Source organism: Chrysochloris asiatica, unplaced genomic scaffold (genome assembly GCF_000296735.1).
Source record: "Chrysochloris asiatica unplaced genomic scaffold, ChrAsi1.0 scaffold00051, whole genome shotgun sequence".
NCBI classification, from domain to species: Eukaryota; Metazoa; Chordata; class Mammalia; order Afrosoricida; family Chrysochloridae; genus Chrysochloris; species Chrysochloris asiatica.
Genome location: NW_006408569.1, coordinates 4,615,640 through 4,636,065, shown reverse-complemented (window position 1 = coordinate 4,636,065; position 20,426 = coordinate 4,615,640). Strand labels below are relative to the sequence as shown.

Here is a 20,426-nt window from a genome sequence, read left to right as displayed (position 1 = left end):
TTTTTGACACAGAGACCCTAGGTTCAATGTCCGGATTTCACAAGAGTCTTTTTCTGTCACGTTTGCCTCATCCTCTGGCTTTTCTAACTCAGAGAGACTTTTTTTCAATTTCAGTCCTTGGCCCTCTGCTCTTGGTGAACAGATATACCAACCACGGTAGCTTCTAATAACCTTGACAAAATATACTTTGGAACACCCAATTATTGGGATGGAAAATCGGACCTGTTTAAAGGACTTCTATCCTGAAACCAAGGAGCAAGGAGCAAGGATAGACCTCCTTCGTGTGTTCAGAATGTACAGCTTGATGGCAGGTTAGGAATGGAGAGTTTGAGAGTAGAGAATGCCATTCAGTAGAAAGCAGCAATTAGGTTTGGCTAAATTCAAATAAAAAGGGCACACTTGAAAGGCAATTTTTAGAATCACTATAAGAAATTAGTATAAGCAACTGATAAAATCTCATCAAAGGGAACTCAAAGTAGGACTTTGTACTTCTTCATTCTAAAGAATTTAATACGATTTATGCTGTAGTATTCAGAGTGTTTCACTCTGTGAAGATTAAGGGAAGTGGATCCAGTTTTAAACATTAAGTTGTTGGGTAAATAAGCTTCCTAATGCCAGAATACAGGAGCTGCTCTGGAAATTAATTATAGCTGGAGATAAATAATTCACTGTGTGTGGCAGCCCTGTAACTTTCTTATTTGAACAATGCTAACTTAAAATTAAATAGTGTGGAAGACAAAGAAATTTAGGGTCAGGTTTGATGAGATTATAACCTCTTCTAGTATCTATCGTTCAATTCTTCTGAGACCTTGGACAAGTCTCCATCCTCAGTGCAGCTTCCCTAACGTGGACTGAATTTCCATCTATGGGGCAAGAGGTCTGACGATCGAGGGTGAAAATTCAGGGGCTAGGAAGGTACACTAAAGGTCCCCTGTTCTAATTGCCCACCACCTCACCTGGTTACTCATCCCCTGAGACCCCACCACAAGAAGCCATCCCTTTAAGGAAGGACAAATGACTTGGCTTTTAAATATAGATCACCTGTAATTACTAGATCTGGTGGTGCAGTGGCTAAGAACTCAACTATTAGCCAAAAGGTCAGATGTTTGAACCCACCAGCTACTCTGCAGGAAAATGACTTCAAGATTTATAGTCTTGGAAACCCTATGGAGCAGTTCTACTCTGTCAGCTAGAGTCACTATGAGTCAGAATCAGCTCGACAATAGTGGGTTTGCTCCACCCCACTTGGCAATTTCTAGGTAAAGGCCATAAGCACAACTTTGCCAGTTTCAAAGTTTCACAGAGGGATACTACTGATGTTTTAAATCAGGTATACTCTGGACTTAAAAGTAATATGAAGAAGAGCATACAACTTCAATGTTTGCACTCCTCAGGCTCAACTTGGAAAGAATATTGCTGCTCATTTGTTCATTTATGTATTCATTCATTCAATAATGATATGAAGTACAGCAGGAACTCTGTCCAGTGACCATGTCTCAAACCAAATTGGAAAGTAGCTATTTTGGATTTCTCCCTTTTCCTGCCCCCAGTGATCACCGTTGAGTTCCTTTCATTGCACCACTAGCCCTGTGTTTTCTTATTCTTCCATGAAAATTAGCTCCATCTCACCAGTCTTGCTAAGTTGTAGGTAGATAATAGACCAATGGAAGACCACTGACATCGTTTTTGCAGTTAAATAGTGAATACTCTCTTTATTCAGAAGAATACATTTTTAATAGAATATCATGCACCAGTAAATCAGTACAGTGAGAAGTTATAAGGTAGGGAACCTCTCTTCAGGAAACATCTCACCCTGAGTGAGCCAGCATCTCCTAGAATCCCTTTGACCCAACTCAGATGATTAGAGACCAAGGAGCGATAGATGGGGCTGTCTCCCAGGGAAACCAGTAGATTTCTGAGGGTAAAAGAGAAGAGAGGAAAGTTCTGTAAATGAGGAGGTTATTATATTGGGACTGTCAGTTCCTCTGAGGTTCCTTGAGAGATTGATGAGGGAGAGTTGGTGGTAGTGCCTAGTTCTATTTCTTGGTTGCACTCTTCAAGGGCTATGGACTGGTCTCTTCCATCTGTGTCTGAATCCCTGTGTAGAGAAAAAGACATGACTAAGGAAAGAACCAAAACTACCAATTTGAAAAAAGGTTGTACTGTAGGACTTAGATGATATTGGCAACATTTGGACCATTGCATTTTCAGCAGCTCTGGGCTCACAGAAGGCTAGGATATAGCATTTACCTAGTTCGGAGTCGGGGCCACTTCTTCCACTCGATGGCTAGCACCACTCCCAAGGCTATGACAACCACCACAATCAGGGTACTTCGCACAATGTTACCCACAGTGCACTCCTGAGCAACTGGGCCTGTGGGTAACAAAGAACAGAAACAAAGGCCATGGAGGTTAATGTATGATTTCTGATTGCCCCCTTATTCTGGTTTCTGCCAAGGTTCACTTGGAAGCCTTGTGTTGAGACAGTGGCAGTGCTCCTTTTCTTAAGAAGAAGTTTCCTTGAAAGCATCCTGCTCACTCTCTTAGTAAATGTGATGTCCCACTTCTTTGTCACCCTTAGGAGAAAGATGACCGAACTTGAGAACTCTGACTCCAAAACTCCACCTTTCCATAAGTTTGAGCAGTCCCTATGGGGATTGTTTCTGAGATCCCAAGTGTGTCATGACAGGTCCATGGGGGAATTATCCTCTTACCTGCTTCTCCCACCAGCTCCAGGGAATCACTAGGCTCTGACCAGATGTCAGGGTTAGCCTGGAGGCGGTAGCTGCAGCTGTAGTTCCCAATACCTTTCCCTTCTACATTATTGATGACAAAGTCTCCATCCTCTGAGAATTGCTGGGGTGCTTCCTCTCCAACATGTTCCAGGACAAATTCAACACCTGGCAGGGGTCCTCGGCACTGAAGAGTGATATCCTTCCCTAGTTTGAACACAGTGCTGGGCCATGCTGACAGAGAAGGTTTAGGGGGTTTATCTGCAATCAATCAGGACACAGAGTTAGTGGTAACCCTAAACCCAGTCCTTTCCCCCTTATTGTCGTAGTGTCACGGAGTTGGTTCCAACTCATAGCAACCCTGTATCGGGTCCTAGTGTGAACTGTAAGGTCAGTTTGAACTGCAAGGTCTGGGGTTCAAGCTCACTAGCCACTCCTCAGAAACCCCATACAGGGCTACTATGAGTCCAAAGCAACTCAATGGCACTTAACAACACCACAGATTTTCCATGGAGCAGCAGATGGATTTTAAACTACCAGCCTTGCATTTAGCTGATCCTCTGGTAGCATGGTGGTTATGCTATTGGGCTGCAAACCGCAAGGTCAGCAGTTCGAAACTACCAGCTATTCTGTGGAGAAAGATGAGGCTTTCTGCTCCCGTAAAGATTTACAGCCTCGGAAACCCTGTACAGGGTCACTATGAGTCAGAACCGACTCCACGGCACATAACCACCACCACCACCACAGTCCCACACCAGTACAAAAAGCTACAAAATTTAGATGCTTACTGATGTACCTAAGACCTTACCAGTCACCCAGATCTCCAGAGGGTCACTGTGATTGGAAGCTGCAAAGGGAGCAGAGTCCAGATAATAAATACAGCTATAGATTCCAGAATCTTCACTTCTCATCGCTGGCATCCAGAAGTCAGCCCTGTACCCACTTGGCCTCTGTTGATATAAGGGCTGTTGAGCCCCCTCCTTCACCAGAACAAATGTTGAGTCTGGAAGTTCCCCCTGGCATTGAAGAGTCATGTTTTCTCCAGGAGCCATCATCTGACCAGACTGCGCTAACAGGGTGGGTTTGGGGAGCAAACCTGGAAGAAATGAATGCTAGTCAAAGAGTAGAAGCCATTTTCAATTGCATTAACCCTAAAATCTCCGTTCTGTACATAAAAAAAAAAAAAAAAAACTAAACGAAAGACTACTATTTTGTCCTTTTAGAGATCTTTGAAAACCATCTCCCATGATCCAGACTATTCCTTATTGTTACACTCTTATCCCCACTCCAGAGCATCCTCCCCTTACCTGTGACTATGAGTTCCAGGGTGTTGCTAGGCTGTATCTTGATAAGGTTGGTCCAGTCAGGGTGGTAGCAGCAGCTATAACGCCCAATGCTAGCACCAGATATATTGGTGATGAGGAATGCTCCATCATCACTGGTGGATCCCCAGAGCATCCGTGAAGTGGTTGCTCCTTCCTTGTGCAGAATGTACCCTACTCCATGGACTGGCCCTTGGCACCAGAGAGTAACATTTTGCCCCATGGCAATCACAGAACTGGGTTCAGCATATAGCCAGGGCTTGGGGAATGTGTCTAGGAAGAGGCCAAAGATATAAAGTGGTGAGTATCAGAACTTAATATCCCCTAAATTAACCCTTTATCTTTCTCCTTCTGGATATAGTAGTTGCCCTCCATGGCCTACTCTAGTCATCCAGGAAGAGTCATTTTCCTTAACCCCTACTACAATTGTAACTATCCTAGACCCAGATTTGGTCTCTCCTTACCAGTCACCCAAATCATCATGGGCATGCTGAGATATGATCCCCTGTTTGACATTGTCGTCTCATAATAGACACAGCTGTAGTTCCCAAAGTCCTCTGCTCCAACAGTGTAGAGGAGGAAGTCAACTGAGTTCCCTGAAGCACTCTGGAACTGTAAGGGATCCTGGGTTCCCTCCTGCAGGAGGGCAAACCTCATACCCTGGAAGGCCCCTTGGCAGTGCAGGGTCACATTCTTCCCAGGAAGCACCACAGGACCTGGCTGTGCCAGGAGAGTGGGTTTGGGGTAGAATTCTGAAATTAAAGAGACCACAACATGGCTGCCCTCCATGCCCCCACCCCACATGCACCTATAAATAACAATAAATTTTCATTGTAGAAAATTAGAAAATAAACAGAAAATCTAAAGAAGAAAATACAATTCTACAGAACACTCGAAGATAATCAGTCTTAGTCTATTTTACATATTTCTTTTCTATTTATTTTTTCAATGGATGCAGTGAGAACTATTTCCATAACTGGGATCCTACTGCATGCGCAGTTGAGTAGTCTGATTTTGTTAACTTAACTCTATATTGTAAACATTTTCCTAGGACTTCAAACAGCCTTTGAAAGCTATCATTTGTAATGGCTGCATAATATGCAGCTGACAGCTCAAGGCCTTCTCCCTTTCTCTGAGAGCCATTCTGCCCACCAGTCTCTGACAACCCAGCTAAAGAAAAAGTGGACATTGATCCTAAAGCTCAGGGGCAAGTCACAAAAGGATTTCAGAAATAGGGCATCTGGAGCTTGGTTCTTGGGATTGGACACCCCCATCTTCCTCTCTGCTTCCCCCTGTGACTGACTCTCTCTCCCCCATGTCCTTCTTGTAGTAATAATATAAGCAGCGGCCTCGAGTGACCTGTTTCCCATGTGGCAGGCACCGTCCTAAGCCTTTTCTGGGTGTCTTCTCATTCCAAAAGGAGCACTTCTCCCTTTCCCGCTGATAACTCCTCTACCCACTGACCCAAGGTAAGCACCAACTATACCTGGATCCACCCACCCACACACTCCCTCCCAGTCCTTCTGACCTGTCACCACAAGTTCCACAGGGTCACTGGGCTCAGACCAAATAGCAAAATCATGATATCGGCAGGTGTAATTTCCTCCATCACCAATGCCAACTGAAACAATCACGAAGTGAGCTGCACTGGCCCTGGGACTTGCCCAAGACCCATCACTGGATGCAATTTCACTTCCATCTTTGTAAAGAATAAAGTTCATGTGCTGGTGGAGAGTCGAACAATTGAAAGTCACTCGGGCACCAAGGGCGACCACTGGGCTGGCCCATGTTTTGAAGAAAGGTTTGGGGTACAATTCTAGTAAGCAAAACACAAAAACACAAAACAAAACTACATTCAGGGGATAAAAAGAAAGCAAATATAAATACTGAATCTGTGAAACTGCTTTACTTTCTCTACTATGTCATTAAAAGTAGGTACACTAAAAATGGAGATAACTCCACCTGGCAGATGGTCTTCTCAAACAGGGATCCCTCGTCTCCCGCTTCCATCCCCCCTCAAGGATTCTTCACTGCTGTCAATGCAAGCAGTGGAGGCTAACTAACAGGGTGGATTGTCATTGAGCTCTGCTGGTTCTCTGAGCCTCAGTTGGCCCATTTGGACAAAAAGGGAAACTAGTACCTGCTCCACCTCCCTTGAAGATTTGTTGCATCGCGAAATGAGACAATTGATGTGAAAATAATTAGAAAAATTAAATCACTCTCCACAAACCCAAGCTATTAATAACAATTATGGCTATTAATATCATGCAGCCAGAGGCCCTGGCACTCCCAGAGCCACGCCTGCTTAGCTCTAAGATTGGACACAGGCTCTTAGGACCAGCAGCAAAGTTTGCTGTTGGGAGAGGAGTGTCTGATACCAAGCTTTACCGCCCCTTCCTCCCTCACATACTCTTTTCAGCTCTACCTTTTATGACAAGCTCCAGAGGCTCACTGGGCTCAGACCACTTGAAGGGGCGCTTTTCAGTGTGAGTGCGGCAGCTATAATTGCCTTCGTCTTTATCCTCCATTCTTTGGATTGTAAAGAAGGCTTCTTTCCCAACGGCACCAAGTTGCTGGACAGGTTCCTGCTCTCCTTCCTTATACAGAGCAAACCCCATGCCTGCCAGCCATCCTTTGCACCGAATTTTTAGTTCTTGGCCCCAGATTGGGGGTGGAGCAGAAATGACAGGTTTAGGGAGAATGTCTGAAAAGGAAAATGGGGGGAAAAGGGACTCAGAAGTTTAGAAGTACCCCCATGGGACACTAGCAGTTACTTTGTCAGTGGGGAAGCAGGGCAGACATCCATCCTGGGCCGCTATGACTCTTCCAGACAGTTTCAGCTCACTCTCTTCCCTGCTCCCAACATAACCCCCTCCCCTCTGTCCCTTCCTTTTCTATGTGCAGCACAAGGGTCCCTGGAGTTTGTGCATTTCCCTGGTCCTCAAAGAACAGTATCAGAGTCCCAAGACACCGCAACTCACTCCGGTAGGAATTTGTACCTTTTCTTACCTGTCCCCACCAACTCAAGTGCCTCACTGGGCTCTGACACAGCCATCTCTTCCCAGGAATGGCAGTGGTAACTCCCGAGGTGGCTCTGGGTCAGGGCGCCAAGGGGGAAGGCAGCCCGGACCAGCTCTGAAGCTGGGCGAGTTGCAATCCACCCGGTCCTGTCCTTCAGCAACACAAACTCTTTAGTTGAGCCAGAAGGGCTTCTGCACCAGAGGGTTAAGTTCTTCCACGGGGCCAGAGGAAAGTTGGTTTCTGCCCACAGCTCAGGCTTAGGGGTTGGCATGATTATTTCTAGAAACAACAGAGTTAATGAAGCCACCCCTCTTTCTTTCCTCTCCCCCTTTCTATGAAGCTGTCTTTCTTGTCTTTGAACCCCCTACCCAAATCACACTACCTACCTCCTCTTTCACCCCCAATCCAAACAAACCTTTCTCTCCTTCCGCAGGTGCTGGGAAAAATGAAGCTGATGTCTCAACTAAGCCTCAGAAAAGTGCAGAAGCTTTGGGAAATTTTTGCAGGCAGAAAAAAAGAGTTGGAAGCTGAATTTTGCCAGCAGCTTTAGCAAGTGCCCCTTCCTGACTGTCCTTCCCTCCCCACCAGTCACTCCCTGGCCAGTGACACTGACACTAAAGTTATTTCGGATCTCCAGAGAGGAATGTCCCAGTCTGGAGCAGGAAAAACTCACCAGTCTCTTCTGTCAATACCCCAGTGCACAGTTCTGCAAAAGAAATTGCTGCCAGGCTCTGCCCCCTCCCCCACAGGACTTCACCCCGGCCTTCTGCCCAGGCCCCTTCCCCACCCCATTGTACTCACCACAGCAGAGAAGGGCCGTGACTATGAAGAGCATGGTGACCCCTTGAGCTGTTCCCAGCAACCAGGCTTCTCTAGTGAGACCAGAAAAGAGATGAGAGGAGTTGCTGGGATTAGGGGGAGGGTGGAGAGAAGGGGGCGGCAATTTATGTCATTGGCTTACTCACCACCCAATAGGGATTGGATGTGGCCAGGATAATGGGTTATAATCTTTTCTGACATCGATGACTTTTCCTTTGGAGGGCCTTACCACCTTCTACCCTCTTGCTCTTTCAGAATCCACGTGCCCCCCACCCCTTCCCCCTCCCCAACCTATATCATATGTCAGTTCCTCATGCCCCCCTGATTAGGCTGTTGCTGAAATTGAGATGTCAGATGTGAAAATGCTTTTGTGTCTCTAGCTTTCAGAACCCTTGGAGTTCAGTGTGATCGGCAGCTTTGGGTGGTGGGTGTGGGGGTGGAAGGAAAATTTCTCCATCATCACATTTAAGTTTGGAAGCAGTTGTTATTGTGGCAGTATAGGTCCTCAGACCAACCTGCTTCAGTTGCCTTTGTTATGGAAGGGTTGCCTAGGCAGCCGCTGTGAATTACTGGAGGGTTGTCAGTGCTGAACTATGCTTGTCAGAGAGTGGGATCCCCCCCACCCCAGATTATGACTAGAAATGTGCAGCAGCTTTGGGTTATGGGCCCTGTAATATTAGATGACATTAAGTCAAATCCATATCACAGTTTTTACTTAGAAAACATTGACTCTTCTTCCTGGTCAGGTAAACATACTTTTTAAGTTTCTTTCGCTGAAATCTGATTTCTGCTCTCATTCTTTGATGCAGTAGTCCTGGGCTGGGGTGGAGCACATGAAACTACATTTTTTTTTTAAACTCTAGCTTGGAAGTTACCCCCACTGTGTTGTGTGAATCGGGGCAGATTCTAGGAAGAACTAGAGCCTGAACTTCACTGATACTTCTTGAAAACTCAAGGGGGTGGTGGTTCTGCAGAAGGTTTAGGTAGCTCCCCTTCTGTGACCCAAACACTCTGTCCTTCAGTGGAAAGCACAGATACATATAGTCATTGTCATCCATTGTGAACTTAATACTCACGCACACACAAAGGCCTACAGGTGAGAGGTACAGCCAAGAGCATAAGGTGGGGGAAGTGGGCAAGACATTCAGGAGCTGAAGCCCCCACCAGTCTTGTTGTTGTTGTTTAGTGCCATTGAGTCGGTTCCGACTCACAGCAACCTTGTACAGGGTTTCTGAGGTGGTTTGAACTACCGACCTTTTGATTGGCTGTTTAGTGCTTATCCTACTGCACCACACTGAAACAGTTTAGGAGATGTCATTTATTTTCTCAATGCCAAGCAGAGTGGTCTGAGCAGAGGCCACAGGGATCAGGAAGAGATGGGCATAGCCCAAGGGACTCTGAAGGATCATAAGGAATGAATGGCAGGAGAATCTGTTTGCTTGTCATAGTGTGAGCCTGATTCCCTGGGCTGATTCATTGCATGATTATATGCTTATCCAGGTTAAGATCATATCCCCAGAATGCCAGAGAGAGGATGGGTCATAGGCTCTCTAGTCCTTGAGAACGAGGGGTTGAGGTAAAAAGTTGGGGTGAAGGTTGGATAACAACATGAGATACAAAACAACATGACTTCTTACAAGAGAAAAATAAGGTTATGGGGTAGATACCAATCTTCTGTGAGGGGCAGGGTGGCAGGGTGGTTTGGAGATTTGGGACTCTCCTGGGGGTGGGGGAGGACAAGTGAATGAGCTTCTGATTACTTCTCTAGCCTCTGAGAATTCCTCATTTCTCTACTCTCTGGTCTAGGTGCTGACTCCTCTGTGGGGTGAAAGAGAAACAGTTGGGGTGAGAAAAGCTTGACCCTTATTCCAGAATGTGGGGGATATAGAGTGTACGCCTGTGACTTGTCTCTACTGGGTATTGACCATTCCTGAGACTCTGGGGAGTCTAGACTCAGCTAAGTTGAGGAGAATGGGGCTGGGACAAGATAGTTACCTGATTCTGAGTCTCCGACACTTCCACCTTATCCACAGCACTACCAACAGCAAGGCAGCAAGCTGTACGATTAGGGATAACTTGAAAACTTCATTCAGAACATAATTCCAGGTGAGATAGCCTGTAGCCAGAGAAGGTCAGAAGCCTTGATAGGAACAGGGACAGGTGAATACATTCATGGGGTTGGGGTGTGGGGTGGAAGGGGAAGCTGATTGATTACTCAAAGAGCTTATATTGGGAAGGTGAGGCGCAAGTGGTTTTCCTTTTCTTGGAGTATGGGAGCCTTGAAAATATCTTTCTCACTGCCATTGAGTTATATTGTAAGAGTCCTCTTCACCACCCCAAGGTAAGGGTGCCCAAACCCAAGGGCCCTGATTTTCAAGTCCCTGACTTCTCTCTGTCTATATCTTTCTGGAAATTGCTCAGGGATCCCAGGAGTGTCATGACGAAAGTCATGGAAGGGGCCCTTATGAAGATTTGTCCTCTCACCTGCTGGCCCCATCAGCTTCAGAGGCTCGCTGTGATGTGACCAGATGTCAGGGTATGCCTGTATGCGGTAGCTGCAACTGTAGGTTCCTATGCCTTTCCCTTCGACATTACTGATGATGAAGTCTCCATCCACTGAGAATTTGGGGGATATTGTTCTCTCTTCCCGTTCCAGGGAAAATTCAAGTACTGGATGAGGCACTCGGCACTGAAGGGTGATGGCTTTTCCCAGCTTGAACATGGTGCTGGGCCAAGCTGACAGGGATGGTTTGGGAGGTTTATCTGGAACCAATCCAGAAACTAGTATTAGAAGTGACTTTGAACCTGGTACTCCTCACCCTATCCAGTGTTTCTACTAGGCTCCCTATTTGGTCTTCTCTTCCTTGCAATTTCCACTAAATCTGTGACTTCCAACTCTGACGGCATATCAGCTGTTCTGTAGGAGAAAGATGAAGCATTCTACTCCCGTAAAGATTTGCAGCCTTGGAAAAACCCTGTGCAGGGTCACTATGAGTCAGAACCAACTCCACGGTACTTAACAACAACAACAACAACAACAGAGTCTAGCTGCTCACTTATTTGTGTTCTTAGGACTCCTGCATTCCTACCTTCAATCAGGAAGACCTCATACCTTTAAGCTTCCCCTGACTCTCAAGAAAAATGGCTTTTCCAGGGATCACAATGGGGATGGACCATGTTTAGAGGTAGGGCTTGAGGAACAGTCCTGGGAGAGACAATTCCTAAATTTTGTGGGTATTTTTTTTTTTTTTCCTGATATAATGTCTCTGAGAGGAGACAGGATCACTAATTACTTATTAACCAGTTAACTAGTTGTCATCAAGTCAATTCTGACTCTTGATGACCCATGCGTAGTTTTAATAAAGGCAAACAATAGTTGTTAGTACTTGCCTACAACCACAAGCTCCACAGTATGGTATGCTGACTTCCTATTGGAGCTCTTCCAGTGAGGAGAGTGGCAGCTATAATGCCAGCATCACTATAGGTCACATTGTTGAAGAAGAATGAATTACTGCCATTAATGTTGGTGATTCAAAAACTGAAGTGGGATGTCTTCCTCTTTCTTATAGAGTGCTAGTCCCACTCTACCCACTGGTCCTTGGTACCATAGGCACATATTCTGACCCATTTGAACCACTAGACTGGACTGAAGAAGTAGCTAGGGCTTGGGTAGAGTGTCTAGGACAAGATCAGAACTAGAAAGAACTAATGGTTTGATTTCCCATTCCCACTACTTAAGGTTCTTTTTCCTCCTCTTTTAAATGCCTTCCACTTGTCTTCCCTTGGAACATCTCTGTTTAAACCCTGTTGGAGAGCGTCTGTACCCTTCCCTACTGTTAGTCCTGTCGGCATGATTAGGTTTCCAGGGGCCCAGAGGGAGTCTTATATCCTCAGTCACTAACGTAAGATCTTTGATATCACCCTTTCTTACCAGTTACCCAGATTTTCAGGATATCACTAAGGAGTGAACCCCTATATGACCCATCATAGTAAAAACAGAGGTAATGCCCAGCATCATTGATTTTCAAAGTCCGGAAGAAGAAATATGCCTCATTTTTAATTGGCTTCTTGTGGTAAAAGGACTTCTCCAAGTCTTCAAGCCTCATCAAAGCAAAGGTCATTCCATAGATTGGTCCTTGGCACCTGAGATTCAAGCTTTCTCCAGGTGCTATGATAAGCCCGGGATAGGCTGTCAGAGTTGGTTTGGGATAAAGTCCTGGAAAAGGAAGAGACTATCAAATTAGGGATGGGATGATTCTTCCCCATTATCTTTCATTTTCATTTTCCTAGTCTCTTTGAACAAGTAAGTTTCACCCTCTGTTCATTTTCCCATCCTTGGATCCCTACTTCCCCCAGGAGGTAATCAAAGGTTGGTCCCATTTATGCCTATACCCTTTCACTAGACTTTATCAGTTCCACTGAGCTAAAGCTATGTGTAGGGGTGTGTCTCAAATGGAATATTTATAGTTGCAATTCCCTGTATCTTCAGGTCCTAGAATGCCAAACTTCTGAAAATGACTTTGATTCCATCTTTTGTAGAGCATGAATATTACTGAAGTATTAAGCATGACATTTTAGCATACGAACTCCACAAAAAACCCTACTTTCAACATAATATTAGAGAAAGTCAGTAAGGAAGGTTTGGCCAGTAAGTCCGCAACCCAAGGACATCTCTGTTAACAGGGTCACACCTTGATTTCCATGGATTGTTCCTCCAAAGAGTTTGTACTATGAAACAGGGGACAATTCTCATAACCAGACCAGCCCTTCTTAACCCCACTCCAAGCCCAGATATTTTCACTCATTCATTATAGAAGATTCAGTTCAGTCTTAGGCTCACTTATGACACGTTTAGAATGTGTCAGACATCATGTAGATGTAGTATTACACAAGGAAAAAAGACACAGCCCCTGCCAGAAAAAAGTTCATGACCTAGTGGAGAATTCTGATGAATAGGTAACTATGGAAGTGTGAGTTAGTGGAATCTATGCTGGAAGGAGAGGTGCATGACCCACTAACCCACTGCTGTTGAATCTATTCAGATTCATAGTGACCCTATAGGACAGAGTAGTTCCACAGGGTTTCCAAGAGGGTAAATCTTTGCAAAAGAAGTTTTGTTTTTCACATATAGAGTGTCTGGTGGGTTTGAACCCCCTACCTTGCAGTTAGAAGCCCAACACTTAACTCACTGTGCCACTAAGGCTCTTACTGTGCTACCAGGTATACAACAGGCACATGGTTCAAGCACAGTCCTTTGTTCTTTGGTCCTCTATAAAAGGCTATGCTAATAGAATTAATAAGGAGCTCTGGTAGTGTAGTGGTTATGAATTGGGCTGCAAACCGCAAGGTCAGCAGTTCAAAACTACCAGCTGCTCCGCGGGAGAAAGATGAGGGTTTCTGCTCCCGTAAAGATTTACAGCCTCGGAAACCCTGTTCAGGGTCACTATAGGTTGGAACCAACTCAATGGCACTTAACAACAACAACAGAATTAATATCTACCATTTATTAAGGAGACCTGGTGTGGCGCTGTAGGTTAATGCGCTGGACTGCCAGGTTCGTTTGAACCACAAGGTCGGCGGTTCAAGCTCACCAGCCGCTCCTCGTGAATGCTATACAGGGTCACTATGGGCTGGAGTGGCTGGTGGGTTTGAACTGCAGGCTTTTCAGGTAGCAGTCCGGTGCTTATCCTACAGAACCACACCAGGACTCCCATTTTATTGCTGAGATAAAGTGACTCACACAGGGAGAGAGTGTCAAATGTGGAACTAGACACCAGGGTATTTACCCCAGGGTATTTCTGTAGCAACTACAGTTGCCCGTAAGTCTATTTAGCCCAGTGGAGGGACTAAAGTAAATGTAGCCAATTTCACTTAGGAGCATCCAGGCCATGGAGTGACAGAGATGGGACTGGACTGTGTGTCTGGCACTTGGGATACTTTGAGAAGCTTTCTGCTGTGTTTAAAGATTGGTAATGTCTTAATGGATCTGTGTTGTTGTTTGTTGTTAAGTGCCACTGAGTTGGTTCTGACCCATACCGACCATGTTTCTGAGGAGCAGCTGGTGGGCTTGAACTACTGATCTTGTGGTTCGTAATCCAGTGCTGATCCTATAGTGCCATACCATGGATTTATACACTAAAGTAATTTATAAGACAATGTCTAAAATATGAACTATCACTTTCTTTGCTTTTTGTTTGTATCACTGATGTTGTTGTTGTTTGGTGCCTTTGAGTCAGTCCGACTCATAGTGACCTTAGTTAGAGTTTCCAAAGAGTGGCTGATGAGTTTGAACCACTGACCTTGTGGTTCAAACTGACCATGCGGTCCAGTGCTTTATCCCACAGTGCTGTCTCAGGACTCCATTTTTTACACTTAAAAATAATAATCATAAATAAAATACATCTAAAAAATTTAATTACATTTCTAAGACTGTTGGCAGTGCCTGACACAATTAGGTTCTCAATAAATATTAGTTGACTGAATGAATGAATGCATGATAGTCAACAAGTCAAAACCCAAAAAACTGTGATAAGCTGAAGATGCTGGACATTTGGCTGGGGTCATTCACTAGCCAAGTGATTGGATCCCACACACCTGCCTTGCATGTATGATTCTAATTCTTATCTCAGTAAAAGTTCAATGGCTCTAGCTCATGGACCTTGCAGAGCCTAGGAATTGGCTGAGGAAAATAAAATCAGAAACTCAGGATCACCCAGCCATAATCCCTGGAACAACAACGCCAGGTCCCAGCAGCCATAGACACACCCACCTGCTATAACTAGCTTCAGGGGGTTGCTGGGCTTTGACCACAGGGTGGGGAACATCTGGATATGAGTGCAGCAAATGTAAACCCTTTCGTTCTCAGGAGTCATGTTGTCAATGGAGAATATGGCCACTGTCCCTGTTGGGACTTGGCATTCCATAGTCTCAGCATATCCCTCTTTAAATAACATGAATATCAAATCCTGCAGCCATCCATGGCAGAATATGTTAACATTACATCCTGGAAGAGTGTAGCGGTCAACCTTCGTACAGATGATGGGCTTGGGAAATTGGTCTGGAAGGAAAGAATGAACTGCAATTCAGGTTGAACAAAAGTAGTCCTGCCCAGGGAGTAGATGACAGCCCTACTTTAAATAAGGTTTCCCTGTATGATCCTTACTTGCCAGCAACCTCCTTCTCCCGTCTCCAGGCCTCCCCTTTGTTGAGAACTTTCCCTCTAGATCTATTTTAGAATCTGCGTCTCCATCATGCATTATCTAATTCAGGATAGGCATTTTATTTAATTACTGTGGAATGAATGCATGCATGTACTTGAGGTAAACAAATGAATGAATGAAACAAACCCTGTCCTGGGATGACAGGTTTGAGTCCCAGAGCTGGCATTTACTCTTAAGTATCTGTCTCTTCTTACCTGGTGCCTTCAACTCTAGAATTCTGCTGGGTTCTGAGAAGCCCATCTCCTGCCAGTAGCAGCATCTGTATCGACCTGTATTGGACTTAATAAGGTCATCTGTGGAAAATGAAGCTTGAAAGGTCTTGTAGGCAGGCCAGACCAAAGTTATCTGTGTCTTACCCTTCAACAGCAAGGACTTACTATATATCTCAGAGGGAATTCTGCACCAGAGTGTGATGTTCTCCCAAGGGGACTGAGGATGGTTGGTCTCTATCCACAGCTCTGGTTGAGATTCCACCACTGTCATTTCTAAAGACCACAAAGATGTGAGTAGTCAAACCCTCTCCCTCCCACAAGACACAAGGTACTAACCCTATGTTCCTTAAAATTAACCCCAACTCAGATTCCTCTTTTTACCTCCCCTTAGGTATAAGAGTGTCTAGGGACCACAGGATGTTTGTTCAAGAAATTCAGGTGAGATGGGGAATAAAGTCTGGTTTCCTTTCCATCTGAGATAAAACTTTTTACTATTCTATGGGAAACCAAGTCATGAATAAAGCACTCTGATTCCCAATCAGCTTAATCTAAGAATTGTCCCTGGGGTATCAAGGCAATATCCAAGGTCATAGAGGCAGACTTAATGCCTTAGAGACTGTAGGAGGAAATATAACTCAGGAAACAGGCCATACTTACCCATACATGTCATATCCTGATTCAGCCCTGCAATGAGAGCTTATGGTAAAGGAAAGCTCCCTACCTACCCGATGCTAACCCTCAAACCTTGAATCTCTCTTTTTCATCTCCAAGCTCCCTACTTCCTTATCCCTATTACTGGGTTATTTGCCCCCTCACCCTTTCATTGTACTCACGAAGGCAGAAGAGCAAGATAGTGCATGTCTGCAGCATGGTGGCCCCCTCCTCTGGGCTGTTGAGGGTTATGGGCCTCTGGTGTTCACTGTGGGCTTTGAGTCTTGAAGGGCTTTTCCCTTCTGCAGGTGATGTGATCTAAAAAACAGAGTTGTGCTTACTCAGGGGACTTTTCCTGCTCCTTAAAATTTTGTTTAAATAACTAAACTGTACTTGGCAACCTCCTGGTGTGGCACTATAGGATAAACACTTGACTGCAAAGTTCAAACTCACCAGGCACTCCTCAGAAACCCTATACAGGGTCATAACATCCTCTATCCACTCACAGCCACACAAAGTGTTACACTATTTCCTCCTATTCTCTTGTCTTGAGCTTTCTTTCCACTTCCTGATCCTCCCACCCAAGTTTGTTACAGATATCTAAGGTGTCATATTTGTGGAAATGCCTCTTTGTCCCAGGAATCTCTGAGGCCCAGAGGGCTACCTAATTCAAACCTGCAGAAGCCCCCCTGGGACAGGATAGATGGAAAGTACAAGGAATCACCTTTTCAAACCTTTTCTATTTTCCTACACCCCATTTTGCTGACAGGAAAAATTGGGCCTTAAAAATAATATATGACTTATGCAAGATCCAATATTAAATATCATAGTCAAAATTCAAATAAAGGTCTGAAACACTTATGCTTAAACCACTATTTATGCTTCCAGAGGCAGCATATACCGCCTTCCTCACCCTCCCCTACCCCTCTCATCTCATCTCATTCAGGCCTTCATTTCTGTGGACTGCTTAAGATTCTATGTTATGGTCATTTTGATCTCTTATCTCTATAAGCTCAATAACTCCATCTCAAGTAGGTGTAAGTAAATCAAACTGCTTGCACTAATTCATATAAGGTGTACATGATTTATTTATTGACTGCTCTTTATCTTCCAAGCAGTTTTGTTTGTTACCTATAAGGAAAATGGAATTGGTTGGATCTCAGAGAGTGTAGTGAATTTTTTAGTTCAATGATGCCTTCACATTTTCCTGGAAATCACGAGCAACTATAGGCCTTGCATGTGCATAAGATTGTTGTTGTTAAGAGCCTTCGAGTCAGTTCCAACTCATAACAATCCTGTATAGGGTTTTCCAGACTGAAAATCTTTGTAGAAAGCCTCATCTTTCTCCATTGGAAGGGCTGATGGGCTCAAACTGCCAACCTTTGGGGTTTACAGTACAGCGCTTATCCTCTAAAGCCACCATACTCTGGTACATAAAGTAGGCCCCACATTTTTGTTCGACCTTGGGAATATTTTTGCTAAATAAAAGTGTAGTCCCAACATATATAAACTCTGCCACTAGCTCTTTATTCAGAGGCTGAGGTCCTGGCTGCCTTCAGGAATTTAGTCCCTACTTCAGGAGAGTAGGATAGAGGCAGCTCCCAGAACAGAGAAAGGGGCTGCTTTCACTTCTCCAAATTGATCCTAGAACTCCAACCACTAACTGCAGTGCCTATATTGGGTTGGGTACAGGAGATAGAAGAGGATAGGATTCATTTTGAAAATACCTGGGTTGCAAGAAGCAGCAGGGCAGTCACAGCTCCAGTCTGTATTTCTCACTTTTCATTGAAGTATAATCAAATTATCCTTTCTAAACTTTATTTATGGGGGAAAAAATAGGCACCCTTTGTTGTTGCATGCCTGTTGAATCAGTTCAGACTCATCGCCACTCGGTATAGGGTTTCTGAGAACAACTGGTGGATTTTAGCTGCCGACCTTGTAGTAGAAGTCAAGTGCTTATCCTATAGCACCATACCAGGGCTCAATATGTACCTGGAATTGTGGTTATGTTGTATTAAGTGAAGCACAGTGCCAGGAATATAGTTGCCATTTCATAAAAGGGGCTGTTGTTTTAGTCTCCCCGAAGGGGGGCAATCAAACTGGTATAAGATACTAAAGATGCTCTTTTCATCTCAGCTCTCATAGCCCCTTGGCTCCACTTTTCTCAGGTCAGGCCTAAGCTTTGTTCATCTACCCTGTTGCTTTGTTGCTCTGAGGCTTTGGGCCAAGACTTACTGGGGAAGTCAGGTTATACTGCCAAGGGAAAGGTTCCACCTGGGATTTCACACAGGAAATGTCATCTGAAGTTCCAGCTTTACTTCTTGGGAACAAATTCTAGGGCTTTTGCCTCTTGAGGGTTTGAATGGAGTCAGATCAGCTGACCCCTCCCCAATCACTAAGGAAACTGAACCACTTATATGCAACCACATTACTGAATTTTATGCCCAAGAAGCACCTCCAAACTTCAGAACAGAAGAGGGAAACTGGCCACGCCCATCTTGGTCTTTCACACCCCTTACCCACCCCCAAGCTCAGTTCTCAAGCCATTTTACCCTCTCTTTCTATCCACCCCCAACACTCTCCCCACCCCTAAGCAGAGCCACAGTGCTTTTTGAGACCCGAAATGTCTAATGGCTTGACCTTGCATAGCTCTAGAAATCAAAGGAGTTGGGCCCCGCTGGGCTGGGTGCCGGGTACATGCACCACTGAGGGTTTGGAGGGAAGACTGAGAAGGAAAAGAGAAGATATCTACAGTGTCTGAAGATTCTCAGGGAGGCAGGGCTGGGAGCCAGAGAGGAAAGGAGAAAAGGAGTGATGAAAGGGGTGGAGGGGCAGACTGGGGAGCAGTTTAATTTACAGCAATTAATCACAACAGGGAGACTTTGGGGGGGGCGGGGTTTGTTTGGGTTTTGTTTAGGATCTGGTGGCTGTATTTAATCTTCAGCCACTGGACCATGCGCTCATTTGCAGGTACTTACGGTAGCTGAAGACCCGCTCTGCTGTTGGAGATTCTCCAGTGAGCTCCTCCAGATGCAGCAAACTGCCCGGCATGGGAATAGCAGGCTATGGACAGCCTCTCCTGCTCTGGCCCCGCCTCCCTCAGTCCCCAGACCGCCCGCCGGCCAGCCTCAACCTTCTCCCCTCCCTTCCACAGGCCGTGAGAGCCCACCTACACCAACTCTGCCGGCCACCTGCAGTCCTCTGACAACTGGGATTTCTATGCCCCTCCCAGCTGCCCGCCTCTCTCCCGACTCCCTGCAGAGGCCATTGGAGCCAAATTCTGGCCCCTGCCCCCTCTCCTGCTGGTCGCTCCGAGTTTCATTGGGTCACTGTATTCTGGAGGGGAGAGGTCCAGCTCTTGCCAAAGCTGTAGATCTCTTTTCTCTGGTGCCCCAATGCCTTTCAAGGGATCAAAGACCATGTTCTGCCCATTTAACATCCCTCTTATGCTTAAAAATCATCAAGGTTTAAATGCCTACTATGTGCTGCTGTTGTTATTAAGTGTGGTCAGTTGAGTCCGTACTGACTTATAGTGACCCTGTGTGGTGTTTCCGAGAAGCAGCTGGTGGGTTTGAACTTCTGAGCTTGTGGTTCGAAGTCCAGTGCTTATCCTAGGACCCCACACCAGGAGTCCATTGTAAATCTTTAAGGGAACAGAAAGCCTCATCTTTCTCTCCCAGAGCAACTAGTAGATTCAAACTACCGACCTTGAGGTTAGCAACCCAGCTCCTAATCCACTACACTATTATCAGGTCTGCTAGGCCCTGAGAATATATTACTTCTAATCTTCATAGCAACCCTACAAGATAAGTGTTATTTCCCTCAGTTTTACAAATGAGGAAACTGAAGCTATGAGCGAGTTAAGTAACTTGGGCAGTCTTCAAACTCCAGCATGAGATTTAGAGACATACAAACTTGGGTTTCAGTCCAGGTTCCACTATTTAATAGCTTTGTGACCTCAAGCAAGTGAGTTAAATTCTGTAAGTCCCAGTTTCCTCATTGGAAAAATAAAGAAAAGGACAAAACAGTACTTAAATGTGATAATGCATTTAAAACTCACAGCACAGTCAAGGCTCATCGTGATGCTATGTACAACAGAAGGAAACACTGCCTAGACCTGCACCATCCTCACAATGGTGATGTCTGATTCCATCTTTGCTGCTACTGTGTCAATCCATCTTGTTTGGAGTCTTCTTTTTCCCTGACCCTCTACTTTTCCAAGCATGATGTCCATCTCCAGGGACTGGTCCCTCCTGATAATATGTCCAAATTATGAGAGACAACGTTCTTCCTCACTTTTAAGGAGCATTCTGGCTTAGCTTCTTTTAAGACAGATTTTTTTTTGTTCTTTGACAGTCCACAGGACATTCAGTATTCTTCATCAACACCATAATTCAAATGCATTTATTCTTCTAAGGTCTTCTTTATTCATTATCCAACTTTCACATG

General features: G+C 45.1%; 1 protein-coding gene across 1 annotated transcript; it reads right to left on the bottom strand.

The window, feature by feature from the left end:
* Positions 1-1,962: 1,962 nt before the first annotated feature.
* On the bottom strand, positions 1,963-20,055 carry LOC102811617 (immunoglobulin superfamily member 1-like). Its single transcript, XM_006862863.1, is given in 23 exon segments — positions 1,963-2,098; positions 2,251-2,374; positions 2,715-2,993; positions 3,541-3,828; positions 4,040-4,327; positions 4,519-4,806; positions 5,583-5,870; positions 6,480-6,758; positions 7,064-7,354; positions 7,749-7,781; positions 7,877-7,947; positions 9,890-10,010; positions 10,379-10,657; positions 11,285-11,362; positions 11,365-11,423; positions 11,425-11,572; positions 11,826-12,110; positions 14,664-14,951; positions 15,309-15,590; positions 16,160-16,228; positions 16,231-16,295; positions 18,956-19,017; positions 20,038-20,055. Coding segments are annotated over 23 exon segments (4,119 nt in total).
* Between the last annotated feature and the right edge of the window lie 371 nt (positions 20,056-20,426).